Consider the following 21,062-nt stretch of genomic DNA (forward strand, 5'->3'; position numbering starts at 1 on the left):
GTGCGTGTGTGTGTGTGTGTGTGTGTGTGTGTGTGTGTGAGAGTGTGTTTTGATCTGATTGCTACTGGTGTGTAGTTTGGGTCTAGTAGATGTCACAGACATCTACAGGGTGTATGTCTGGTATGATGTATGGTGTGTGTGTTCGTGTGTGTGTGTGTGTGTGTGTGTGTGTGTGTGTGTGTGTGTGTGTGTGTGTGTGTGTGGAGAGACCTGGGCGTTTTATACTCCCTGCTGGGAATAATGTGTACGCATGGCTAAACACAGCTCTGGGCACAAGAAGACAGGAAGTGGAGCCGCCCTTTGTATGATAAGGTTGGGGGTTGGGGAGTGTGTGTGTGTGTGTGTGTGTGTGCGTGTGTTTGTGTGTGTGTGTCCAAACCAAACACTGATGATTAGCCACAAAGGAGAACAAGTGTTAATCTGTTCTGTCTATGAAAATGGATTCAAAACCACATTTACACACAGAAAAGACATTCAGACGTGTTTGTTTGTCTTTAAAAACATATTAATATATAATGCTGGACTTTTTAATTTTCTCTCTGTTTATCGCTATTACATGGGATTTTAGTCTCTGTGGGAGTGTCTGTGCATTGTATTGACCTATGGGATTTATCAAACAAGGTCACACTGGTAGAGTCTGATTGGCTGCAGCAGCTCACCAGTAAGAGCAGGTGAGCGGACGACAGTGTCGCGTTAATCTGCCGGATGTGTGGCAGAGGTTCAGGCTTGAATTTCTTAAATGATCTTCAATGACTCACACCACGGTTTTGATTCACAGCATTCTGGATTCTTTCAGAAACATATTCCTGCTTCTGCAAATCTGCAAATCTGCAACCACCTCTTCACATGCAAGGGGCGGATTTTTGCCAAGATTGCGGCATGTGACATATTACGTGAACGTGACATTCACTTGAGCAGACAGCGCAGGAAATAAGAAGCCTTGGAAACAGGAACCTGCATTTCTCCCTAAGAAACAACTAATCAACAAAAAATATAAATAATCTGTGTATTTGAACTAGAGCCCGACCGATATGGATCGTTTGGGGGTAGATGCAGATATCGATATTAGGGAGTACGAGATTTACAATACCGATACATCAGCCGAAATATATATATATATATATATATATATAAATTTAAGAAAAAGACAAATACAACCAAATAAATAGGATTTGAATTAAGAAATGAAAAATTTATTTTACCTAAAATGTAAAAACATATATGCACATTTAAAGGCTCATATCAGTTGGCAGATATTAATGGTCCGGCTCTAATCTGAATTCTGAATATCGAGCGCAGTGTCCCCTGTACAGTAGGTTCATCGACGATGCAACATGTTGTAGGCGTTTACTGTCATTCACTTCCCCGACAGACACTGTGCCCACACACACACGTCACTGAACACACAGCGATGTCACAGCCACAGTCCACAGACATGCAGACATGCGACGAGCAGGAAAGGCGGTGGCAGGGAGGAGGAGGAGGGGCGTGTATGAGCGTAACACACAAGAGAGAGAGTCATGTGGGTCTGTACCGTGATGGGATTGGCTGGCACTGGGAGCGGCGGGAAGCTCATTGGGCTGAGCGGAGCCAATGGCGGGGCGGGACGGGGTCTTAGGGTTACCTGGGCAGCAGGTGAAGCAGAGCGGAGAAAGCAATGCGTTACACACTCTCGCACACGCTCGAGTCACGAACACAGGAGAGGCGCACACGCACACACGCAAACACAACAACAACAACAACGATGACTTCCATCCACACACACATAACGCAGGATGAACCACACTCAGCGCATAGTCACATAAAAAATCTCATTGAGAATTATCATCGAGTTGAACTAAATAAGTTCATAGGTGCGACGTCAACAACATGAGCTGTTACCGAGGGGAAGCATCAGGCAAGTAGCAGGGCGCCATCGCTAACACCCAGATCTCGTCATGTGGATCCGCCCCACTTGTCTGGATCCACTCGGCTTTGTCCTTGGGTGAGGCCCCGCCCCTCCACAAAAGTTTCATGGAAATCGGTTCAGCAGTTTTTAAAGCCCCGGTGTGTAATTTTTGTGATCTTCTGGCGGCAGCTGGTGGTAAAGTTGCAAACCGCAACCAACTGAGCGACCGACAGGGGACACTTTATGGTGGCGCACCACTGATTCCATTTCCGGTTGTCCGGCAGCGTCTGAAAATTCAACGTATTCTGGATTCTTGTTTTGTGCAACAAACATATTCAACACGACGTAGAAACATGGAGACTCACACGGCGGTCGGGTTCACCTCATGTAACTATATTTAACTCTTATATTAAACACATATTTATGGACAATATATTCAATTTCTCTGATAAAGTTCTAAATATTACACACTGTAGCTTTAAAGAAAATCCTGCTGACGAACAAACAAACAAACAACAGTGACAAAGAAAAACCTCCTGAAAGTAAAGAAAAGCTTCGCCTGTAATGTTTCCTCCAAAATAAAACTTTCTTTTCAGCAGAATAAGTAATTTAGGGAAATGAGAATACTGTTGCTAGGCGACTCCATCCTTAGTAAATGCCATCAGAAGTGCTTGTTGTGCGGTCACACAGCGTCAGGAACTCCCCTCCCCCTCCCCCCCGTCACCTTTAACCATTTCTGAAACTGAAATGGAACCAATCTCTTCAAATCTTTTCACATGCACAACCAAAATTTAACACCACCAATCTTTCTGGCATGTGGAAATGTGAGAGCGATTGTCCCAGTTTTTCAGGAGAGTTTTGAAAAGGGGGGGTCGCCAACGTTCAAAAAGACCCATGAATGTCAACGACTTGAGTTCCATTTCAACCCTCACGGTGGCGCTAGAGGAAAACATCTCTAGGATGCATCCAGCGGGCGACAGTGGGAAATCCATCCCATAGTTAAACAAGAGATGAACCCGTGTGGACCACAGTGGCAAAAAACAGGTTTTATTTTAACTGAAGCAAATACTGTATTTGTGAATTTACATTTATAAAAAATACTGTATGTAATTCACAAAGTTTTGAATATGACATCTGTGGGTCATTCGCGTGGATCTTCTCATAAACATTAAAAACAAGATTTCGATGCACGACGGAAGTCATTAAAATTGAGTTCTGTGCTTCTACTTCATTTATTTAACCTTCGTTTTATGGTTACATACTCTCATACTCGTGACTACTGCACCTGAATGTTCTCTCTCTTCTGTCCTTTTAATCGAGCGGCGCTGTAAGACGAGACGCTGCTGCTGCAGTGAGCTCCTCCTGCAGGTCCGACTGATCCCAGAGCAGCCGGGGCCGGAGCCAGACGAGCTGCTGGGTGGACCCGCCGATCTGATGGGCTGCTGCTGTGAATTATTGATGTGCGTTACGAATGCGCCGCAGGATCTCGAAAACCGAGCCGGTAAGGGCAGCTTGCTTATTTTTGGCCTCCTCCTATGCTGGGAGGCCGACGCGACGGTCCGGGAATATCAGGGACAAAAAGGACGAGGAGGAAGTGGAACGACACGGTGAGCGGCCTTGTGTCGCACTTTGCCTGCACGGCCTTGTGTTGTCGTCAAGGTTAGACGTGTAACTCCTGCTCTTGTGGGAATAAGGACTTTCCGTCTCCCGTCTCGGAAAAATAACACACAACAGAGCGGTGACGCGCACACACACACACACACACACACACACACCTGTACCATATTTACAAGACAGAACCCGCCGTAGAATCAGCACAACCTGAAGCTTTGTGGCGGTGAACAGGGGCAGAGCCTCTCAGAGACAAAGCTCCTGCACTGCAGCCTCCCCACCCTTTTCCATCCGCTGCTCTTCATCTTCATCGCTTCATTATCCTCATTTCACCTGCTCCTTTTCAACCATCCCCCTCCTTCCTCCTCCTTACCCCTCTGACCTCCAGACCTCCTCCTCCCCAAAACAACAACCTCTCTCCTCCACTCCCAGCCCCCCATCATCATCATCAGCAGTATCCACCCGTTTGGTCTGTCCTGCTCCACATCTCAAACCAACCCCTCCACTGACATCATCGCACAATCCTTTTTTCTTCTTCTCTTTTTCCCACCGTGTCATCACCAACAAAAAAACCATCTCCTCCCACCGTACTCACCCTCCACTCCGTCAGGCGGTCCTCCCCAAGTCCAACGTTTGGGCCGGTTATCCAGGTGGTCCCGAGCCTCCCCTCCTCCTCCTCCTCCTCCTCCTCCTCCTCCACCTCCTCTCGTCTCGGCGCCCCCACCTCTCCGGCGGACCAGGGCCTCCAGCCTCTCCTTCTCGTTGCGTTCGGAGACAGGGAAGAACAGACACTCTCTCACCGAGCCATCGCTACGGCGACGGGCGCCCGGCGATGCGCTCGGAGACGGCTGCGCCATGGTTACCGCATGCATAGCGGCGGCAGCAGCAGCAGCAGCCTCGCCCCTCTCTCTCTCTCTCTCTCTCTTTTCTTCACACTCGTCCGCTGGCGGTCACACCAGCGCTCGATCACCCGCTCGTCTGTCACTCAGTGATACAGCAGCTTGCTCTCTCTCTCTCTCTCTGCCGCTCCCTGAAGGTAGCACTGATTCGCTCTCTCTGTCTCTCTCTCTCTCCTACCTCACAATTCTTCACCCCTCCCTCTCTCTCTCTCATCTTTCACACTGTAACTACCTCGATCGCCCCTCTCCTCTCTCTATTTTTCTCTAATGACTGAGACTATTTCACAGAGCACTTCAGACGGGAGGAGGGGACCCCCCCCCCCCCATACACACACACACACACACACACACACACACACACACACACACACACACACAAGCACATGCACACTGGGTGGATACTGATACTGGTTGCATTTGTGTCACCTCCAGAATCGCCCCCCCTCCCCCTTCATTTGGATTGTTTACATTCTCTATAATTTGCACAAGTAAATAAAACAACAACACACCATATTGATACGTGAACAAAATGTGGATACAGTTATATTTAAGTGGAATCACTTTGTGTTTGTACAGTCGATCAGACGTCTTCACTGTAGCACTGTGATATTGATCTGTGACCCTCTCCTCAAACATCCTGAGATCCAATCATTCAAGTAGAAGGTTGAAAAGAAATTGAAATAAGTAAGAAGCTCATACGTTGGAGAAAAAAAAGACACCATTACTGTACGTTACAGTCGTCTTCCTCTGAATGTCTTGTTTGTGTACAGATCCTTTAAGGTACTGGTGCTTTGACTTTTTGGCGACATATACATTTGGTTTATTTCAATTTAGATTTTGATTTATGATTTGTTTATTTCTTCATTAGCTTATTGTTTCCTTGTCTGCACGGCCCCCCAAAAAAAGAAAGAAATAATAAATAAGGATATCATTTTCGGAATAGGGACGACTCTCTCTCTGTCTCATTTCTTTGTCTTTCTTCTGCCTATATATACATATATATGTATATATAGATATATATAGATATATATATATATATCTATATATATAAAGGTTGGAAAGGCTCCACCTCAGCATTGTGGAGGGGGGGTTTGCTGAAAGTGCATGCAGAGTCACGCACTGACTGCAGGAGGGAGGAGAGACGAGGGGTGGAGGGAGGTTCATATACAAGAGGGAGGGAGGGAGGGAGGGAGAGAGGGAGGGAGGTGGAGGGAGATACAATGTGGATATACAACAGATCAGAGAAAAATAAAGACGGATGGATGAACCGACTGCAGCAGAATCATTCACTGCCACTTCGTCCGGGACTGAAGGAGAATCTGACAAACGTGTCCACACTTACTAAAGAATATAATATTCTGTATTTTATAGAACAGTATAATAAAAGTCTCACAAGCTTATCAATCACTGCTCAGATGCAGCGCTGCCCCGGTCAGTCCCTGCATTATTTCTGCATAGAAATACACACTTTCATTTAGTTTCTGGGGAACGGACATTTGTTTCATTCCTCTCTGGGGCACTGCATTAATAATTACAAAGGAAATTAGAGTTAAAGTCATGACAGACTGTTTTACGTCTGCAGTGCCTTGTCAAAACGGTTCCTCAGACAGAACGATAATGGATTAGTCCAGATAATAATCAGTGGCCAAATGTATAATGAAAATAATTGAACATATACGTTAGTTGTACCCATTCGGCATTCCTGATATCTATACTGCCATATACCTACAATAAGTTTCATATTGGATAAGTGGTTCAAATCATCATTACAGAAAGAAAAATGTCCAACATTATGTTGCTCCATCCTCTCAAATATTAGAGTTTGCAGGTTTTCGTTGTTATATATAATTTTTAACTGAATATTTTTGGACTATTGGTTCATGATTTCAGGTTCAGATTTATTTAATTGTCATTCTATCCAAATACAGTATAAAACATACAGACTGATGGGAGAAAAAAATATTTTTCATGTGACAAATGTGAAATATGAGATTGAGACAAAAAACTGAATTTCCCATAAAATGTTCACTGTAAAATGAAAATGTTCAAAAATAAAAAAGGGTCCCAATGGAAAAAAAAATAAAAAAAGCAAAATTGGAAAACAAACAACCATAATGAGATTGATCAAAATAATAATAATAATTAAAGTTTCAGCTCTAATGTAAGTAGTTTTAGAAGAAAGATATGAACAACAACCTTTAGTACAACAAATGTTCAGAATAAAAGACTTAAATTAACATGAGATTTAAATCCTGTTATTAATTATTCATGGAACCTTGTGTATTGTTTCCGTCTATATGATCTGGATCATATTGATCCTCCTCACAGCTGATGTATGTGTGTGCGCATGTATGTGCTGCCACCATCGACTGCGTCCGTTCCAGGAAACGGCACGTGATACGCTGGCAGTGATGTCATCTCCCGTGGGACTGACCAATCATTATGTCATTAGGTTATGCATATGAGGGTGTGGAGGGGAAAGGGACGGGGGAGGGGGCTGTTAGCATGCAAACAGTCTTTAAATCAATAAACACCGTGACCCCCCCCTCTGAGGACCAGACCTCTGTGGGTCCTGCTAACGTCAACAGGCGCTAATCATTTACGCTCTTGGACAAAAACACGGCAGATAATACATTTCATTCATTCATTTGGAGATTATGATAATACGAGCGACGCCCACTCATGACTCAGGCCGAGCGACGAAAACAAAGCGCTGAGTCTTGTTTTAATGTTTTAAAGAAACCACCTGCAGCTGGTATAGATGAGTGGGTTGCGCCGGTTGCGCGGCCGTGCCTCTAGCTGCCTATCTCTGATATGTAAAAAATTTGAGCCCGACAGATATATTGGTCCGGCTCTAAAATGTGCATTTATCTTTACATTTTACGTAAAATAAATGATGTTCATTTTCACAATTCAAATTGTCTATATTTTGTTGCATTTGTGTTTTTATAAAAATGTATTTTAGTTATTGAGTATAACGTTTATGGTTAAACTAAAATATCAAGTCTCAATTACATTTCTTTGTCACAAATGTTTGATAAAAGAATCTTAGGAATCGATGACAGGTTAAAATATACATATATCGTCCGATGTATCTGAATGGAAAATCTTGTGCTCGCTAATATCGATATTGGCATCGGCCCCAAAAAATCCATATCTGTCTGGCTCTTTTAAAAGAATTGTGCATGTTGTTATTAATCATTTAAGTTTGATTTTTTTTTAAATCGCACTACACGTGCAATCAGCTGCACGGCAACAACAGGAAGTTTTAAAACTAAACGGATCGACTGTCCGACCACTTCGTACCGTCGAGCTCACGATGTCAAGCTCATGACTTCCTTTCAAGCGCACGCTCGGGCGAACTCAAGGGAAAACCTCCGATCAGTTACGTCCTTTCATTTTGTTTTATAATAAAAGAACAGAGCACTTTCTCCCGATTCGGTCGGTTGAACACAATCGGTCGGCTGACGGAAAAAAGTAATTGAGAGATTTTTGCATTAGTCGCCGTGGAGCCGAACGGCAGCTGGAAACACACACACACACACACACACACTGACTCCGTTATTGATCGACTGGATTAGTTCAGCGCCGGAGAGCAGGGAGCAGAGAGCGCTGGTGCTTGACATGTTTTATCTTTCGCTGTTTTTTATCCTGAAACTGAAGCGATCGGGACTGAGAGGTCAGATGAAGGTGAATAAGCCATATCGTCACATCGATCCGTATCCCGATGCTACGATAAATAATTATGTTGGATAAACTAATCATTTCACAAAAACAAGTAGTTGATGTTTGTGAAGAGTCTTTCTGATGTTACGCGTCACAGAGGAACACAGTTCATATCACAGGACGTCGATTTTAATATTTTATGTGTGACAATCGCTGAGAAACATTAATATCATTGAGATTTTGTTCTAATGTTTTGATGCTGATTTTAATATTTGGTTATATTCACTTTTAAAATGATTCATTTTATTCACAGAATCATTGCACCTTGTAAAAAAGTTTATGTCTGTAATCAAATTAACCTTTCATCATCATCATCATCAATAACAACAACAACAAAAGAAAGAATTTTTGAACAGATTTTTTTGCGAAAACGTGAAGTCAACACATCATCGGCACGCCGCAACCTCTGACCTGCTCTGCCTCTTGCCGCTGCCTCCTCTTCTCCTCGGCTGCCGCCCGGCGCTGCTGCTCCTTCCTCCTCTGCCCCTCCATCTTCCTCCCTCGCTCCTCGGCGCAGCGCTCCAGCTGCTGCTGCGCCCGGCGCTCCTTGTTCTGCAGTACCTCCGACAGCTCTGCGCACACACACGCACGCGCGCACACACACACACACACACGCACACACACGTACGCACACACACACGTACACGCACACGCACACACACGCACACGCACACACTCTCTCTCTTTCACATTGTCTTCTTCATTTCTTTCTTGCATCCTTCTTGAATTACTATTTTCTGTCTTTTTTTTCTTTCTTAATTCTCCCTTGGGCTGCTATAATTCGTCAATTAACTGATTAATCAATGGAAAGAAAGTTAATTGGCAAATATTTTGATAATCGATTAAGAAAGAAATCCAAAATTCACAGCTTTCAGCTTTATAAATGTGAATATTTCCTAATTTTTGGGGTTTATATGATAGTAAATTCATTATATTTGAGTGTTGGACTGTTGGTTAGACACAACATGATGTTTGAAGTGATGTAAGAAATTCCTATGAAGGATAAATTAAAATATTTCTTGCTTAAGTGTCAATATTGCAACTAGTCCTCTCGTTATATATTGTTATACTTTGTATAATAAAGCACATTAATTTCTGATACTTGTTCAAACTCAATTAAAGTCCATTACAGAACAATCATTTATATTTACCTTCACAATCCGTGATATTTGACCACCAGCTAGCACACACCAACCCACACTGTGTGTGTGTGTGTGTGTGTGTGTGTGTGTGTGCCAGGAGCAACCAGAGCTCCACCAGCTGGAGCATCACTCTCACCTTGTGTCTTCTCTCTGTCCTCCCGTCGTTCTTTTGCTAAATGTGTCTGGGAGCCTTTGGATGAGCAAAAGGAAAAAGAATTGAGAAATTAGTTCTTACAAATTGTTTCATATTCAGGGCTGCGTTTGTGTCGTTTTTGTCTGTGGTGCCTATTGGGGCTGCAACTACCGATTATTTTCATTATCGATTAATATGTTGATTATTTTCAAGATTCATTGATTAGATGTTTGGTTCATTAAATATATAATAAAATAGTGAAAAATGTCAACATGATGTTTTGTTTTGTCCACGACACCAAAGATATTCAGTTCACTGTCACAGAGAAGCAAAGAAACCAGAAAATATTCACATTTAAGAAGCTGAAATCAGAGAATTTTGACTTTTTCCCCCATAAAAAAACTACTTGAACCGATGAAATGAAAAACAGTCAAAAGTTAATTTCTTTTATGACAATTATCCTTTCTATAAAAACATAAAAACATTGAGACTAAACACAGAAACAGAGGAACTCAAACACAACGTGGATTTGCAGCTTTACCACTTGGGAGGTGTTGTTTTTTCTTCTTCATCTTTCATATTTCCAATTTGCTCTGCTATGAAGTAGGGGGAAAAAGTGTATCAAAGGATGTAACCGGATTAGAAGTGTACCTGTGGGGCTGCTGTGATTGGACGGCGATCGGGAAGGTGACGCTTGCCTGCTGGTGAGCAGTGGCTCAGGAGGAGGGGCCAGCGCTGTGTTTTACAGAGAAGGGGGGGGAGAGATATGATTCATCCAACACTGGCAGAGAAAGCAAAGACAGTTAAAAAAAAAACATACAGTACAAGCTGCAGTGCTGGGACGTGACAGGGACGCAAAAAGGGCCCCCCCCCCCGTCAGTCACAGTAACAGCCTGTAGGGGTCAGGTGTCAGTGTGGGACCCCTGAATGTGACGCTCAGCTGTTTTCTAACTGTGTTGTTATTTCTTTTTCCATCTGGATGACGTGAAAGTCACCTGAGAACATGTATCGACCCGACTGCATCTAACCACACACACACACACACACACACACACACACACAGCCATTATATATGCAAACACATGCAAATCTGAGATGAGTCGCAAGTGTCCCGAGGGTCCGGCTTATAAAAAATAATAATAATAAAAAAATGTATATATATAAATCAGCTGAATCACATGGGCTAAAAGGCGTTTACTGCTGTTCTTCATCATCCTCATCATCATCATCATCATAAGATTCTGATTTATTGAAGACACATGGAGCCTGTCAGTCAGGAAACAGGGGACGGCAGTGGAACATGTATCGTACAATATTAATAAGAAGCTCCATAATTCTGTGTATTATCAATGCAATGGCCACACATATCTGGTTATGCATTACATATTTATGCAAGTGTAAATACTCCTACATTGACTGCACAGATTGAAATAGAATAAATATTTAAAAAAAAAACATTTTCACCTTTCTGCTGACATGCATGTTTTTATTTTTTGATATAAAACATGCAACACAAAGCTTTTAGCATTAGACCATAGTGTCATTGAAGTGTTAGCATCTCTGTGCTAGTGGATGAAACACAACGCACTACTGACGATGACATCATCGGCTCACCTGTCATGTCGCCTCGGCTCGGCGCCACCTCGGGCATCGTCTCAACGCTCGACGTTTGGTTTCCGGAGCCAGAAAACGAACCGACCGACCACCGCCCGCTTCCACCGGACACCTCCGGTGTTCTGAGCCCCGGTGACTCAGGAGAAAAGACGGAGGAGAGAGAGGAGCTTCTGCCGGGAGAGACGGAGGAGGGAGGGAGGGAGGGGGGCGGGGAGCAGACACCGTCGCTGTTAGCATGTTAGCTGATGTTAGCTGATGTTAGCTTATGTTAGCATGTTAGCTTATGTTAGCTGACGTTAGCTTAAATTTTGCCCATTTTTGAATTATGAAAGATAATTAAACTGTTGGGTCCCTGTATTTCATGTGGATGTATACATTTTCCTTTATGTATCTAAAATATATATATATACACAGTAATTATGGGGAATAAATTAATCTTTCATTACCTTCAAAACCCTGTGACCACCTCACTCACAGTTTAGCTCATTTACATATTAATGCGCAATCAACTCCTCGTCGCTGTCACGAGTTGCCTAGCAACCAGGTATTCTACCGCCGCGGTACTATATCGCTTGGCGGAGGTAAAAATAAATAAAGAATAATAATAAAAATTACAATTAAACTGTATCAGACCAATATTACTTCTATCACACAAAAACAATATCACACGTAAAAAAAAGAATTGACATTGCAGTTAAAGTAGAATAAATAGTATATATTTAATATAGTATATACGAGCTACTGTATAGTAGTATGTAGATTATACTGCAGGGCCTATAATCAGGAAAATTAATAAATAATTCAATTACAGGTACTCACAACAGAACAATGGCCCCTGTGGCTGATACACTGTCATATAGAATATCACTTCATTATTATTATTATTATTATTTATAATATAATAATCAAATAGTAATGTAAAAGCAGGATATTACTGTTGTAGTTGGTTTAAATGGAGCTTGTTCAATGTTTTCGATTGTTTTTTCCTTTTTTAATTTATTCTAAAATACCAATTCCAGAACCCAGAGACTGCAGGAGACACTCGCACCCCTCCCTGGCCGTCTTGTGTTTCCTGGTCCTCATCTAGCCTTTGTTGTACAGTAGATGTTATTTCAGGGAGAGGGTCCGGCACAGGGGCCCCAGGTCCCCGGTAACCCATCTGTGGAAATGCCTTCATCAGAGACACGTTCACAATGGCCAATTCACTTCATGTCGAGCACTAATTGTTAAAGCTTCACTTATATTTATGTGTACTTGTACTTTTACATGTAGTGTATCTGATGCAGCGGAGTGGAAAGTAGAAAGTGGCATCAAGTACAAGTACGTGAAATATAAATACAGCATTTGAGTAGATTTTCTTTCCTTCAAGCGCTGCAATTAAAAGCTGCTTTGTCACATTTGTATTCCTTATCTATTTATAAATTATTGTTATGATCACTGTGCCCCCCCCCCCACTCACGTGTCAGTGCTCACGTGTCGCCCCAGAGGCAGCGTTACGTCACGGTCACATCAAACTGCTGCTGCTGTCGTCAAATATGGGTCAGTGCTGTTTTCAGTCTGCTCACACACGATGCAGGTCCACTGAGTCATGACGGATGGCAGCTCTATAAATAACTACAACACTGCACTGGAAATAAACCAATATTAAAAAACAAAAACAATCATGTGCACAGTGTTTTTGTTTTGTAAGAAATGCCAGGATGATATATTTAAATAAGAACCATAGCAATACTTAAGAAGAAAAAGAAAATGAAGAGTCCATTGCATCCAACACGAATAAATCATTAAATTAAACCACATTAGTTCCGGTCAACATTAAATTTTGACCTCTTACTTGGAATTATGAGATACATAGAAGCAAAATGAAAGAATTTGCCTAATTTCTCCCGACTGTGTGGGGGATAGGTAGAGCGAGTGCTCGGCTGATCGTTTTGCATGAATCAGAGTGGAGAAAATCTGAATCTTTATGATTTACAGTGTTCTACGTGCAGGTTTATTAGGACGGAAAACACATTTTCCACAAAAAAAATTCAATAATCATGAATTTTTGGTAACAATCCTCAGACTGCATTATACACAAATCTAATTTACATTGTTGAGAAGCTTTGTTCTTCAAATGCGGTCAAATTCTTATAGGCAAGATAGATTATATATATATATAGCCCATTATATATGTACATGTATATATATTTATTTTTCCCCCCCAGAGATTTATGGAAAAATTGTACCAGAGGAAGAAAAAACACTTCTACATGTAGTGAAGTTGTCTCTACAAGGTGAAGTAATTCCATCAGGATACTTCTAAAAAAACTTTGTGTTGTGTACATGAAGTTATTAAAATCCTTCACATTGCCGAGAAAAAAACAAAAGCCTAATAACTGAAAAAAACAAACAAAAACGTAGCTAATGTATTTTAAGAAATTCCTCAGCAGAAGATGCATAGCCCCAGAGACCAATACGTTCAACATTTAAAAAAAGTTGTATATACAGTATATCAAAAAATTTGTGAAACATGTTTACATGTTTTGGTAAGAGCTGTAGCAGATCTTCAAAAACTTTGAAGGTTTTGTTTGTATGGGGAGAATAAAAAATAAAAAACGGTATAAAACCTAGACATCAAGTGATCTATCTTAAAATAGAAAAGGGATTGAAGTCAAAAATCACACTATTTGAAAAACCCACCCGTCAGCTCAGAGTACTCAGGGCTCTACATCAGCAGCTCTTACTCTCTCGTCTGCTCCCTCTCGGGGCTCGGTCGTGGGGTCGTGTCGACACCCCGTGGCCCTGGATGTTTCCAGCACGAGTTGGGTTTCAACCCCGGAGCTCCTCCCCCTTTCGGCTGCACTTAGCCAACCGTCGTGCCTCAGGCGCCTAAAAACCACTTTCTCCAGTATCAGTGGAGTTAAGATCTTTATTGGAAACCCAGCCTTCAAACATCATAGTACAATTTTTTTTTTTTTTTTTAAATTCAGAGTTACAGCAACAACAGCAACAGGCCCCATGTGGTCGAGAGCAGTGGTTCCCAAACGGAGGTGCTGGATCCCCCCTCGATAACATGGGACGTTTCTAGAGAGGGGGAAGTAAAATACATATAATATACTGTATATATATATATAATCAGTTATTTCAATTTTTATAGAGGTTGCGAGACAAAGTGAGACAGTCGGCACTGCTGCGAGGTTTTACTGGTGTGGATCTGTGGGGACGTTTGGGAACCGCTGGTCTGACGAGAGTGTTGAAGTCGCGGAGCAGCCGAGAGTTCAGAACAGAACAAAGACGGACAGACGGACAGAAACATGAATAAGGGAAACAGAAAAATACAATTGATTTTTTCTTTTTTTTTTATAAGGGATCGCCTTCATTTGGCCGCAGTAAAATCAAAAATAATCACAAAAAAAAAGACTAACACTTTGTCAGTGGAATATCATGTTGAAAACATGGAGGAAAAAAACAACTTGATTATGACTTGATAATACCTTCCTGTGGACTTTATGAACGTGTCTAATCAACTACAATGATACAGACTGCCCCAAGGAAAGAAAAACACAAAAATACTTCTATCTTTTTTTATTTGGCGAATCCAGAGATTCTGTACTTGCTAAATTCCACATGGCGTGAAATCAATATAAATACATTTTTTTTGTTAAAAAGATGGTGCGAGATATTTTTTTTGCAGTCATAGTATTGGCAGGTGGAGGCGAGTGTTTGGACTACATGGGAGGAAAAAAAAAAGAACTACTACTTCTACGTGAATGAGACGGCGAACTTGCCGTTTTTGTTGACGTTCGAGGCAGAAGGCAAAAAATAAAATAAAAAAATCTAGTAATGCTCCAGATATTCACCATAAATGTGATGCTGGTGATCAGCCTGTACACTCGGAGTCTGTCTGCGTCACCGTCGGTCACCAGGCCACCACCCTCTGGTTGCCACGGGTGATGAGTGAGACAGTCTTACAAAGAAGCAGCGTCTCATTTTCATTCATGTTAACGATAAACTGAAAAGTAAAGATGTCGTCGTCGTGTTCTTCTTCTTGTGTGAAAAGGTTCTTTTAAACACCAAAGTTTCGGTCTGCCGATGGTAAACGACCTGGAGTAAACTGAAACATACTGTATGTGTATATTTATAAACATTATTGGATTGGCGTATAGAGGCTGATCTTAATAGAAAGTATTATTATTGTTATTCATATTCGTGCGGTGTTGTTTCGGCTGAAAATATCCCAAGTGGAGCATCTCTAGTAAAATCCCACCTCCTCCTTCCAGCAGCAGGTCTCTAGAGCTGGAGAGAAAAGAAATAATTATATCAACGTATGTTCTGCATTTTTAATCTGTTGTCATTTTGTGCTTTAAAGGAAAATTACTGGACACGATCACCGGAGGCAACAAATTATTTATTACTGATCAATGTGCTAAACACGTTGTAATTGTTTTGTCTATAAAGTGTCAGAAAATATTCCCAGAAGTTTAAATATTTTACCCAAACATCAGTTCTACACGAAAACATATTCAATTTATTATCATGTTAGTCAAAGAAATGGTACAGTATTTGACTTATTCCTCTTAGAAATTACATAATTAGTCAAAAGAATTGAATAAATTATGAAATGATTGTTTGAGAGGAGATCCTTTCCCCTCACTGACTGAAATCTGTTTTCATCTTTTTATTATTGTTTCGTGGTTTTAATTTCCATCTTAAGTTTCTTAGGTTAATATCTATATCCAGATGAATCACCCCTATTCCTCCACTGTAAAGCACTTACAAGCTGTATTTCTTTTATGAAATGTACAAAACAAATCAAGTTTATCATCATCTTTGTTGCTAAAAATGGACATGAAGTGAAACAGTATTTTCTTTTGTCTTAGAATACGAAGAAAATCTGACAGTGAATCAATGTTCAGATAAAAAATCCAACTGATTTTAATTTTTTTTTAAAGTTTGACTAATTTATTTTGGTTTGTATTACTGATTGTTTCAGATATTTAATATTTGATGACTTGGGATAAAAAAAACTAAACATCTTGGATAGTTTTGGATCATAGTAAGGAAAGAAATACTAGTATATATACTACTATATACTATGTATTTATATACTATAAATACTAGTATAACAAATACTTTGTTGCCACGTTGGCAAATGTTATGAAAAAAAAAATCATGAAAATGAAAAAGGGGACTCACATCGTCAATGTCCTCATCATCGTCGCCAATGTCATCAAACTGGATCTCGTCGTCGTCTCCGGGCCCGAACGTGTCTGTGTCGTTGATTTTAGCTGCGAGAAGGAAAAACCGAGGCGTTAAAACTTTAAAGAACAACTGGACGTTCGTGAATCAGAAAACAATAATGTTTCCACTGTATCAATGACGATGATGCGATGGCAGCATGTTGTAATTAAAGGTGAGGGGGAACACGAGGACCCCTGCTGTCTGAAGACAGTAACTACACTGTCCTGTGACCTCACCGTGCTCCGGCAGCTCCCCGTAGGCTTTCAAACTGCGAGCCTCTTCTGCATTGTACTTGAGGATGACGTCTGCTTTGTTGTCCTGAAACACAAGTCACGGTTAGAGACGAGAGAGCGAGGAGACGACCAACAGAGAAAAGTTCTATGGTAAAAGCCTGGTCTGGTGAAGATCCTGGTTTGACCTGTATCTTTCCACCTTGTTAGTACAAAACGACTGATGCCCAGACAAGTGTGCCGATACTTTTAGAACAAAAATGTATCAACAAATACAATATTTACAGTGATTCACTCGTGTATGTAGGGTCCACGTATGATTTGTAAGGCCTGGTACCGTGGAATTTCTACACACATTTTCCTAAACTCATATACAACATTATACATATAACATTACGTTGAATGGGACCTTTTTTAAATGTCCTGTTAATATGTTCTTAGGCCTTTTTTTATTTTACATAAGGAAATCAGTTGCTTCTTAAGCCTTTGATGCACCACGACTTAACAATGAAAAGCAAAACAACATAACATGAGTATATAATTTTAAAACACGGCTATAAAATCATGCAACTAAATTAAGAGACAATTCAACGAGGGTTTCTTCCATCGGACGTGTCAAAGAAAATACAGAGGTGAACGGTGGTTTAAAGGCCATGACCACCCCGTGATTTAGGAACGTGAGATCTCAGCAGGACAGAAGTGAAATTAAGAGAAAATAATATAATTAATCACTAGACTTGACCCAGACGACTAGCAGCAAATGGACAAATGTATGGATCAATTAAAAAATATATATTTTGATGGCCAACAGAAAGTCCCGGACAATTGTTTTGCTAAAATCAAATGCAAAAACATTCTGTAAGTAACTTTACACACGTAAAGGGAGGAAGATAAATATGTAAAACCTTTGTAAATGAAGTTTAAACCTATTTAATATCCTATTGGGCCTTTTATTAAAAAGTAAAATTAATTATTTGTAAGCCTTTTCAATTCATGCAGGTAACGGTTAAAAACCTAGTACCAACAGCAGACGATATTCCTATAATAATGAAGACAGGGGGAAACGAAGGTGTTAATAACCTTGTTCCGATCAGCAGCAGACAGAAATTGTCTGACTGAACTTCCTTAACATCTTATACATTAGTCCCGTGACGACAGGGCGTTTGTAAAACTCCGGATGTTCCTCTGTTCCTTTGTCAGGGGCTTTTTTGTCGAGGCAGATGTTGAGCTTCAGACGTTTCAACGCATCGATACACCGTCAGAAAGACATTTTATCTCATTGTCCACTGAAGCATGGGGTCAGGACAGAGTAACACACCTGGTAATCTCTCAGTCCGACCAGGATGATGTCCGACGTGTTAATCCAAACCTTGTGCGTAACAAAACAAAGCAAGAGATTACGCCTTGTGTCAAACAGCAACACACATACACACACAATTGAGTCCATGCTGATTCAGCATTACGTCAGGGGGGGTTTCCCATGTGGTGTGGGGGGGGAGGTGAGATGATTGGACGGGAGGACGTTCCTACCTTTTTCCGGAGTTTTCCTCTGATGTGGCAAAGCCGCTTGGTGCCGTCGAAGCACATGGCCTCCAGACGCCCGTTCCCCAACATCTTAATCACCTGAGCATATTCTGAAACGCACGGCAGAGCAGAGGACGGTTGATTCAAGACCATAATAATCTTTTTCGGTTCGCTCGGCGAAATAAGATCGGGACGGTTGTGCAGCGTCGGTCATATTTGGCCGCAGATTTTTTCAGTTCTGCCGATCATCGTGTCTTTCTCTTAACCACCTTTTTTGGCTAGTTTTGGATTCGTGGGTGATTAAAACACAAAAAAATTATGAAAGAAAACTGGATGATAATAAATGTGTGTTTATAGTCAAAGTTCCCCAATTTAGCTGAAATAAATAACCTATTTAGAACTTTAGAATAAAGAAAATAAACATTATTTATTTCACATAGCATCTTTTCCCTACATTGATATTCTGTACAATAAAATATTTCATATCGGCTCTGCTTCTAATATCAAGAGGAGGAATTATTGCTGGATGTTGATGACATATAATATTATACATACAATAAGCTAAAATGAACTGGTGCAAAGGTCGTTGTGTATTTACTCAGTGCGTCAACAGTCGTTGAAACAATTTATGACAGAAACGTAGAGTCAAAAAGAGGCAAACAGAAGAGAAGTGGCCTCAGTAGAACTGGATTTTGAACAGGAAAGTTCTACTATTATAGTTGAACACACAAAAAAGAGAAGAACAGAAAGAGGAAGAGTTGAATCAACATCATTATTATTATTATACTGGTATTAGAATAGATATTTTGTTTGCCTTTGAAAATATTGTGACGATAAAAAAGCCATTTGTCCTCTTAAGTTATGGTATAAACAAACCCAGAGTACAGAAATCTGTGACCTGAGATTTGACCCCTAGTGTCACTCGGTCAGAAGTGACGGGATCTTTATAGTCAACCGTCTCCGGTGTGACTCTTCTTCTTCTTCTTCCCCCGGATGTGGACCGACAGGTCCGGTACTACTCACCCTGTCCGTCCTCTTTGAACACCAGCTCCCTCTTCTCCGACTCATTCTCGTTCTTTCCACGTCGCCGATTCTTTCCTCCCTTACCTGTGTGAACACAAGACAAAGGATGCTCCGGTCAATCGTGTGTTGATAAGATGCTGGAGCTGCAACTGCTAAGCGATTAGTAATCGACCAATTAGTAACCGCAGATAAATGAATCTGCAACTTTTTTGATAATCGATTCAAGTCGTTTTTATGAAAAAATAAGTCAAAATCCTGATTTCAGAAACCAGAACATATGTGAATATGTCCTGGTTTCTTTGCTCCTCTGTGACAGTGAACTGAAGATCTTTGGTGTGTGGACGAAACAAAACATCATGTTGCGAGTGTTTTCCCGACACTTTTCACCATTTCATAGACAGAAGCAACTAATCGATTAATCGAGGAAATAATCGACCGATTCATAATCGTGACAATAATCGTGAGTTGCAGCCCTGAAGGATTAATCTGACATGCCCATCACATATGACCGGGGCCTGTTACCGGTACGTTCCACCTGTTTGACCGGGAGAAACTACCGAGGGATCTGTGAATCACTCATCTTGCTAATTCATGCGACGTCCGACAGACGTCACCTCCGTTGGACGCTCAAATGAAACAGTCCCCGCCTCCGTTAAAACGACCCGGACCACGTTTAACTGGCGATATCTGGGGTTCACTTGACGGATTAATATACCGTCACAGGCCGGGACCGGGGTGGGGTTTAACTAGCGGCTAACTAGCTGCGTCAGCTAGCAGCGGGAACGACACCGACGAGGACACAGAAACGTGTTGGGACTTTTATTTAGTTTGACCCGCACTGAGTCCGTCACTGCCCCGGGGGTGAACCCGGGTCTTTGTCCCGTCGGCGTCAAGACGCGGTAAAACCGGTAACGACTCCCGGGGGAGCAGGGCTTCCTAGCCGCGGTGCTAACTAGCCGTTAGCCGCTCGGTGTCACGTTTTCACTGCGTGTGTCCCCGCGGCGGGCGCTTTCGACACAATTACAACAAAACAACGTCGCGGTGGGTTTTTTCTTACCTTTATTTTTGGGCATATTCTCTTCACGCTCGGCTTCACGTTAAATCCCGCTCGGCAGGAAACGACACAGTGTTTAAACGATAACGAAGAAAACTGAAACGAGGCAGAACTGAGAAGGATCCTGTGCTCGAGCTAGCCCGACGCTAATTCACCCGGACCGGTCTGCGCATGCGTCCGATGAGACATTCAAAATGCCGTTGCTTTATTGAAACATGAGATTGTTAACAGAGACAAAAGGCAGCTTCGGATCAAATTCTTATTAATAACATTCTTATAATCGGGATTCTAACTCTTTGACTTTTGTTCAAAAGTCTCAATCAATGAAGGAGAGAAAATAAAATCTCTCCAGATTTTGAAACAAAATAGAAAAATAAGTGTGAAAACATGATGAAATAAAATAATCGTTTTATTACTGCATGTGTTTGTAACGAGACATTGGCATGCCAGTCGGGCAACAGATTAATAGCAGATATTGGTTGGAATAAATAATAAATAAATTTAAAAAAACACCAGTTGCATGATCCATATTCTCTATGTCTAATATACATAAAGTTAAAAGTCATATCACTGGCAACAGACTGTTCTGTCTGGTGACGGCAGCGTTTCCACGGGCACCTACAAATAATCTATCACACACGAGTTATGAATCATAGACACGGGACACTTATCATGTTTGATAAGTGTTTTCGTTAGGATTAGTTTATGGAGATATTTCCGGAACTTATTTGTAAAAGCCAAAGTCAGGCAGATTTTAAGTCTAGGTTGTCAGGGAGCCACGGAAGGAATAAATAAATGTCAATGTTGACAATGCTGCTCAGCTGTTCTCTCAGATATAAAAAACTATTTTTGAATAATTACATTGAAGGAAAAACAGAGTCTTCTTTGCTCAGTTTTAGTTTTTTTCAGTCAAGCCTCAGCGGAGCCACTGGGGCTTATTTCCAATTCATTGTGACTGTAAAGCTATTAGTTAGTTATAAATTAAATTAAATAAC

The 21,062-nt window shown here is 41.3% G+C and overlaps 2 protein-coding genes across 6 annotated transcripts in view; both read right to left on the reverse strand.

Annotated features, from left to right (window-relative positions):
* map7d2b (MAP7 domain containing 2b) overlaps nt 1-11,515 on the reverse strand; it is a 21,511-nt gene extending 9,996 nt beyond the window's left edge. Inside the window, exons 1-7 of one of the 5 annotated variants that reach the window (XM_035619580.2) lie at nt 11,460-11,515; nt 11,014-11,183; nt 10,051-10,134; nt 9,403-9,456; nt 8,536-8,696; nt 4,095-4,254; nt 1,535-1,624 (exon numbers count right to left, since the gene is read on the reverse strand). In XM_035619580.2, coding sequence (XP_035475473.2) covers nt 1,535-1,624; nt 4,095-4,254; nt 8,536-8,696; nt 9,403-9,456; nt 10,051-10,134; nt 11,014-11,050 — 586 coding nt within the window. In that variant the 5' untranslated portion in view covers nt 11,051-11,183; nt 11,460-11,515. Of the gene's footprint in view, nt 1-1,534; nt 1,625-4,094; nt 4,720-8,535; nt 8,697-9,402; nt 9,457-10,050; nt 10,135-11,013; nt 11,184-11,459 lie in introns of those variants that run through there. The other 4 variants (XM_035619579.2, XM_047329936.1, XM_035619581.2 and 1 more) reach the window with 4 other exon arrangements.
* Nucleotides 11,516-14,565: 3,050 nt separating this feature from the next.
* Nucleotides 14,566-20,239, reverse strand: eif1axb (eukaryotic translation initiation factor 1A X-linked b). Its single transcript, XM_035619097.2, has 7 exons — nt 20,071-20,239; nt 19,014-19,097; nt 17,997-18,100; nt 17,785-17,835; nt 16,473-16,554; nt 16,192-16,283; nt 14,566-15,291 (listed from the first exon to the last, which is right to left on the reverse strand). Exons 1-7 carry the CDS (start codon nt 20,084-20,086, stop codon nt 15,286-15,288), a joined length of 435 nt encoding a protein of 144 aa, XP_035474990.1. The 5' UTR covers nt 20,087-20,239; the 3' UTR covers nt 14,566-15,285.
* Between the last annotated feature and the right edge of the window lie 823 nt (nt 20,240-21,062).

Source organism: Scophthalmus maximus, chromosome 21 (genome assembly GCF_022379125.1).
Source record: "Scophthalmus maximus strain ysfricsl-2021 chromosome 21, ASM2237912v1, whole genome shotgun sequence".
Lineage (NCBI taxonomy): Eukaryota > Metazoa > Chordata > Actinopteri > Pleuronectiformes > Scophthalmidae > Scophthalmus > Scophthalmus maximus.

Excerpts from the sequence above, each read along its gene's own strand:
- eif1axb (XM_035619097.2), bottom strand. Across the intron at positions 17,836-17,996 it reads GAGGAAAACTCCGGAAAAAG|GTTTGGATTAACACGTCGGA; the intron begins GTAGGAACGTCC and ends GTTACGCACAAG. Across the intron at positions 16,555-17,784 it reads TCGGACTGAGAGATTACCAG|GACAACAAAGCAGACGTCAT; the intron begins GTGTGTTACTCT and ends CTTGTGTTTCAG.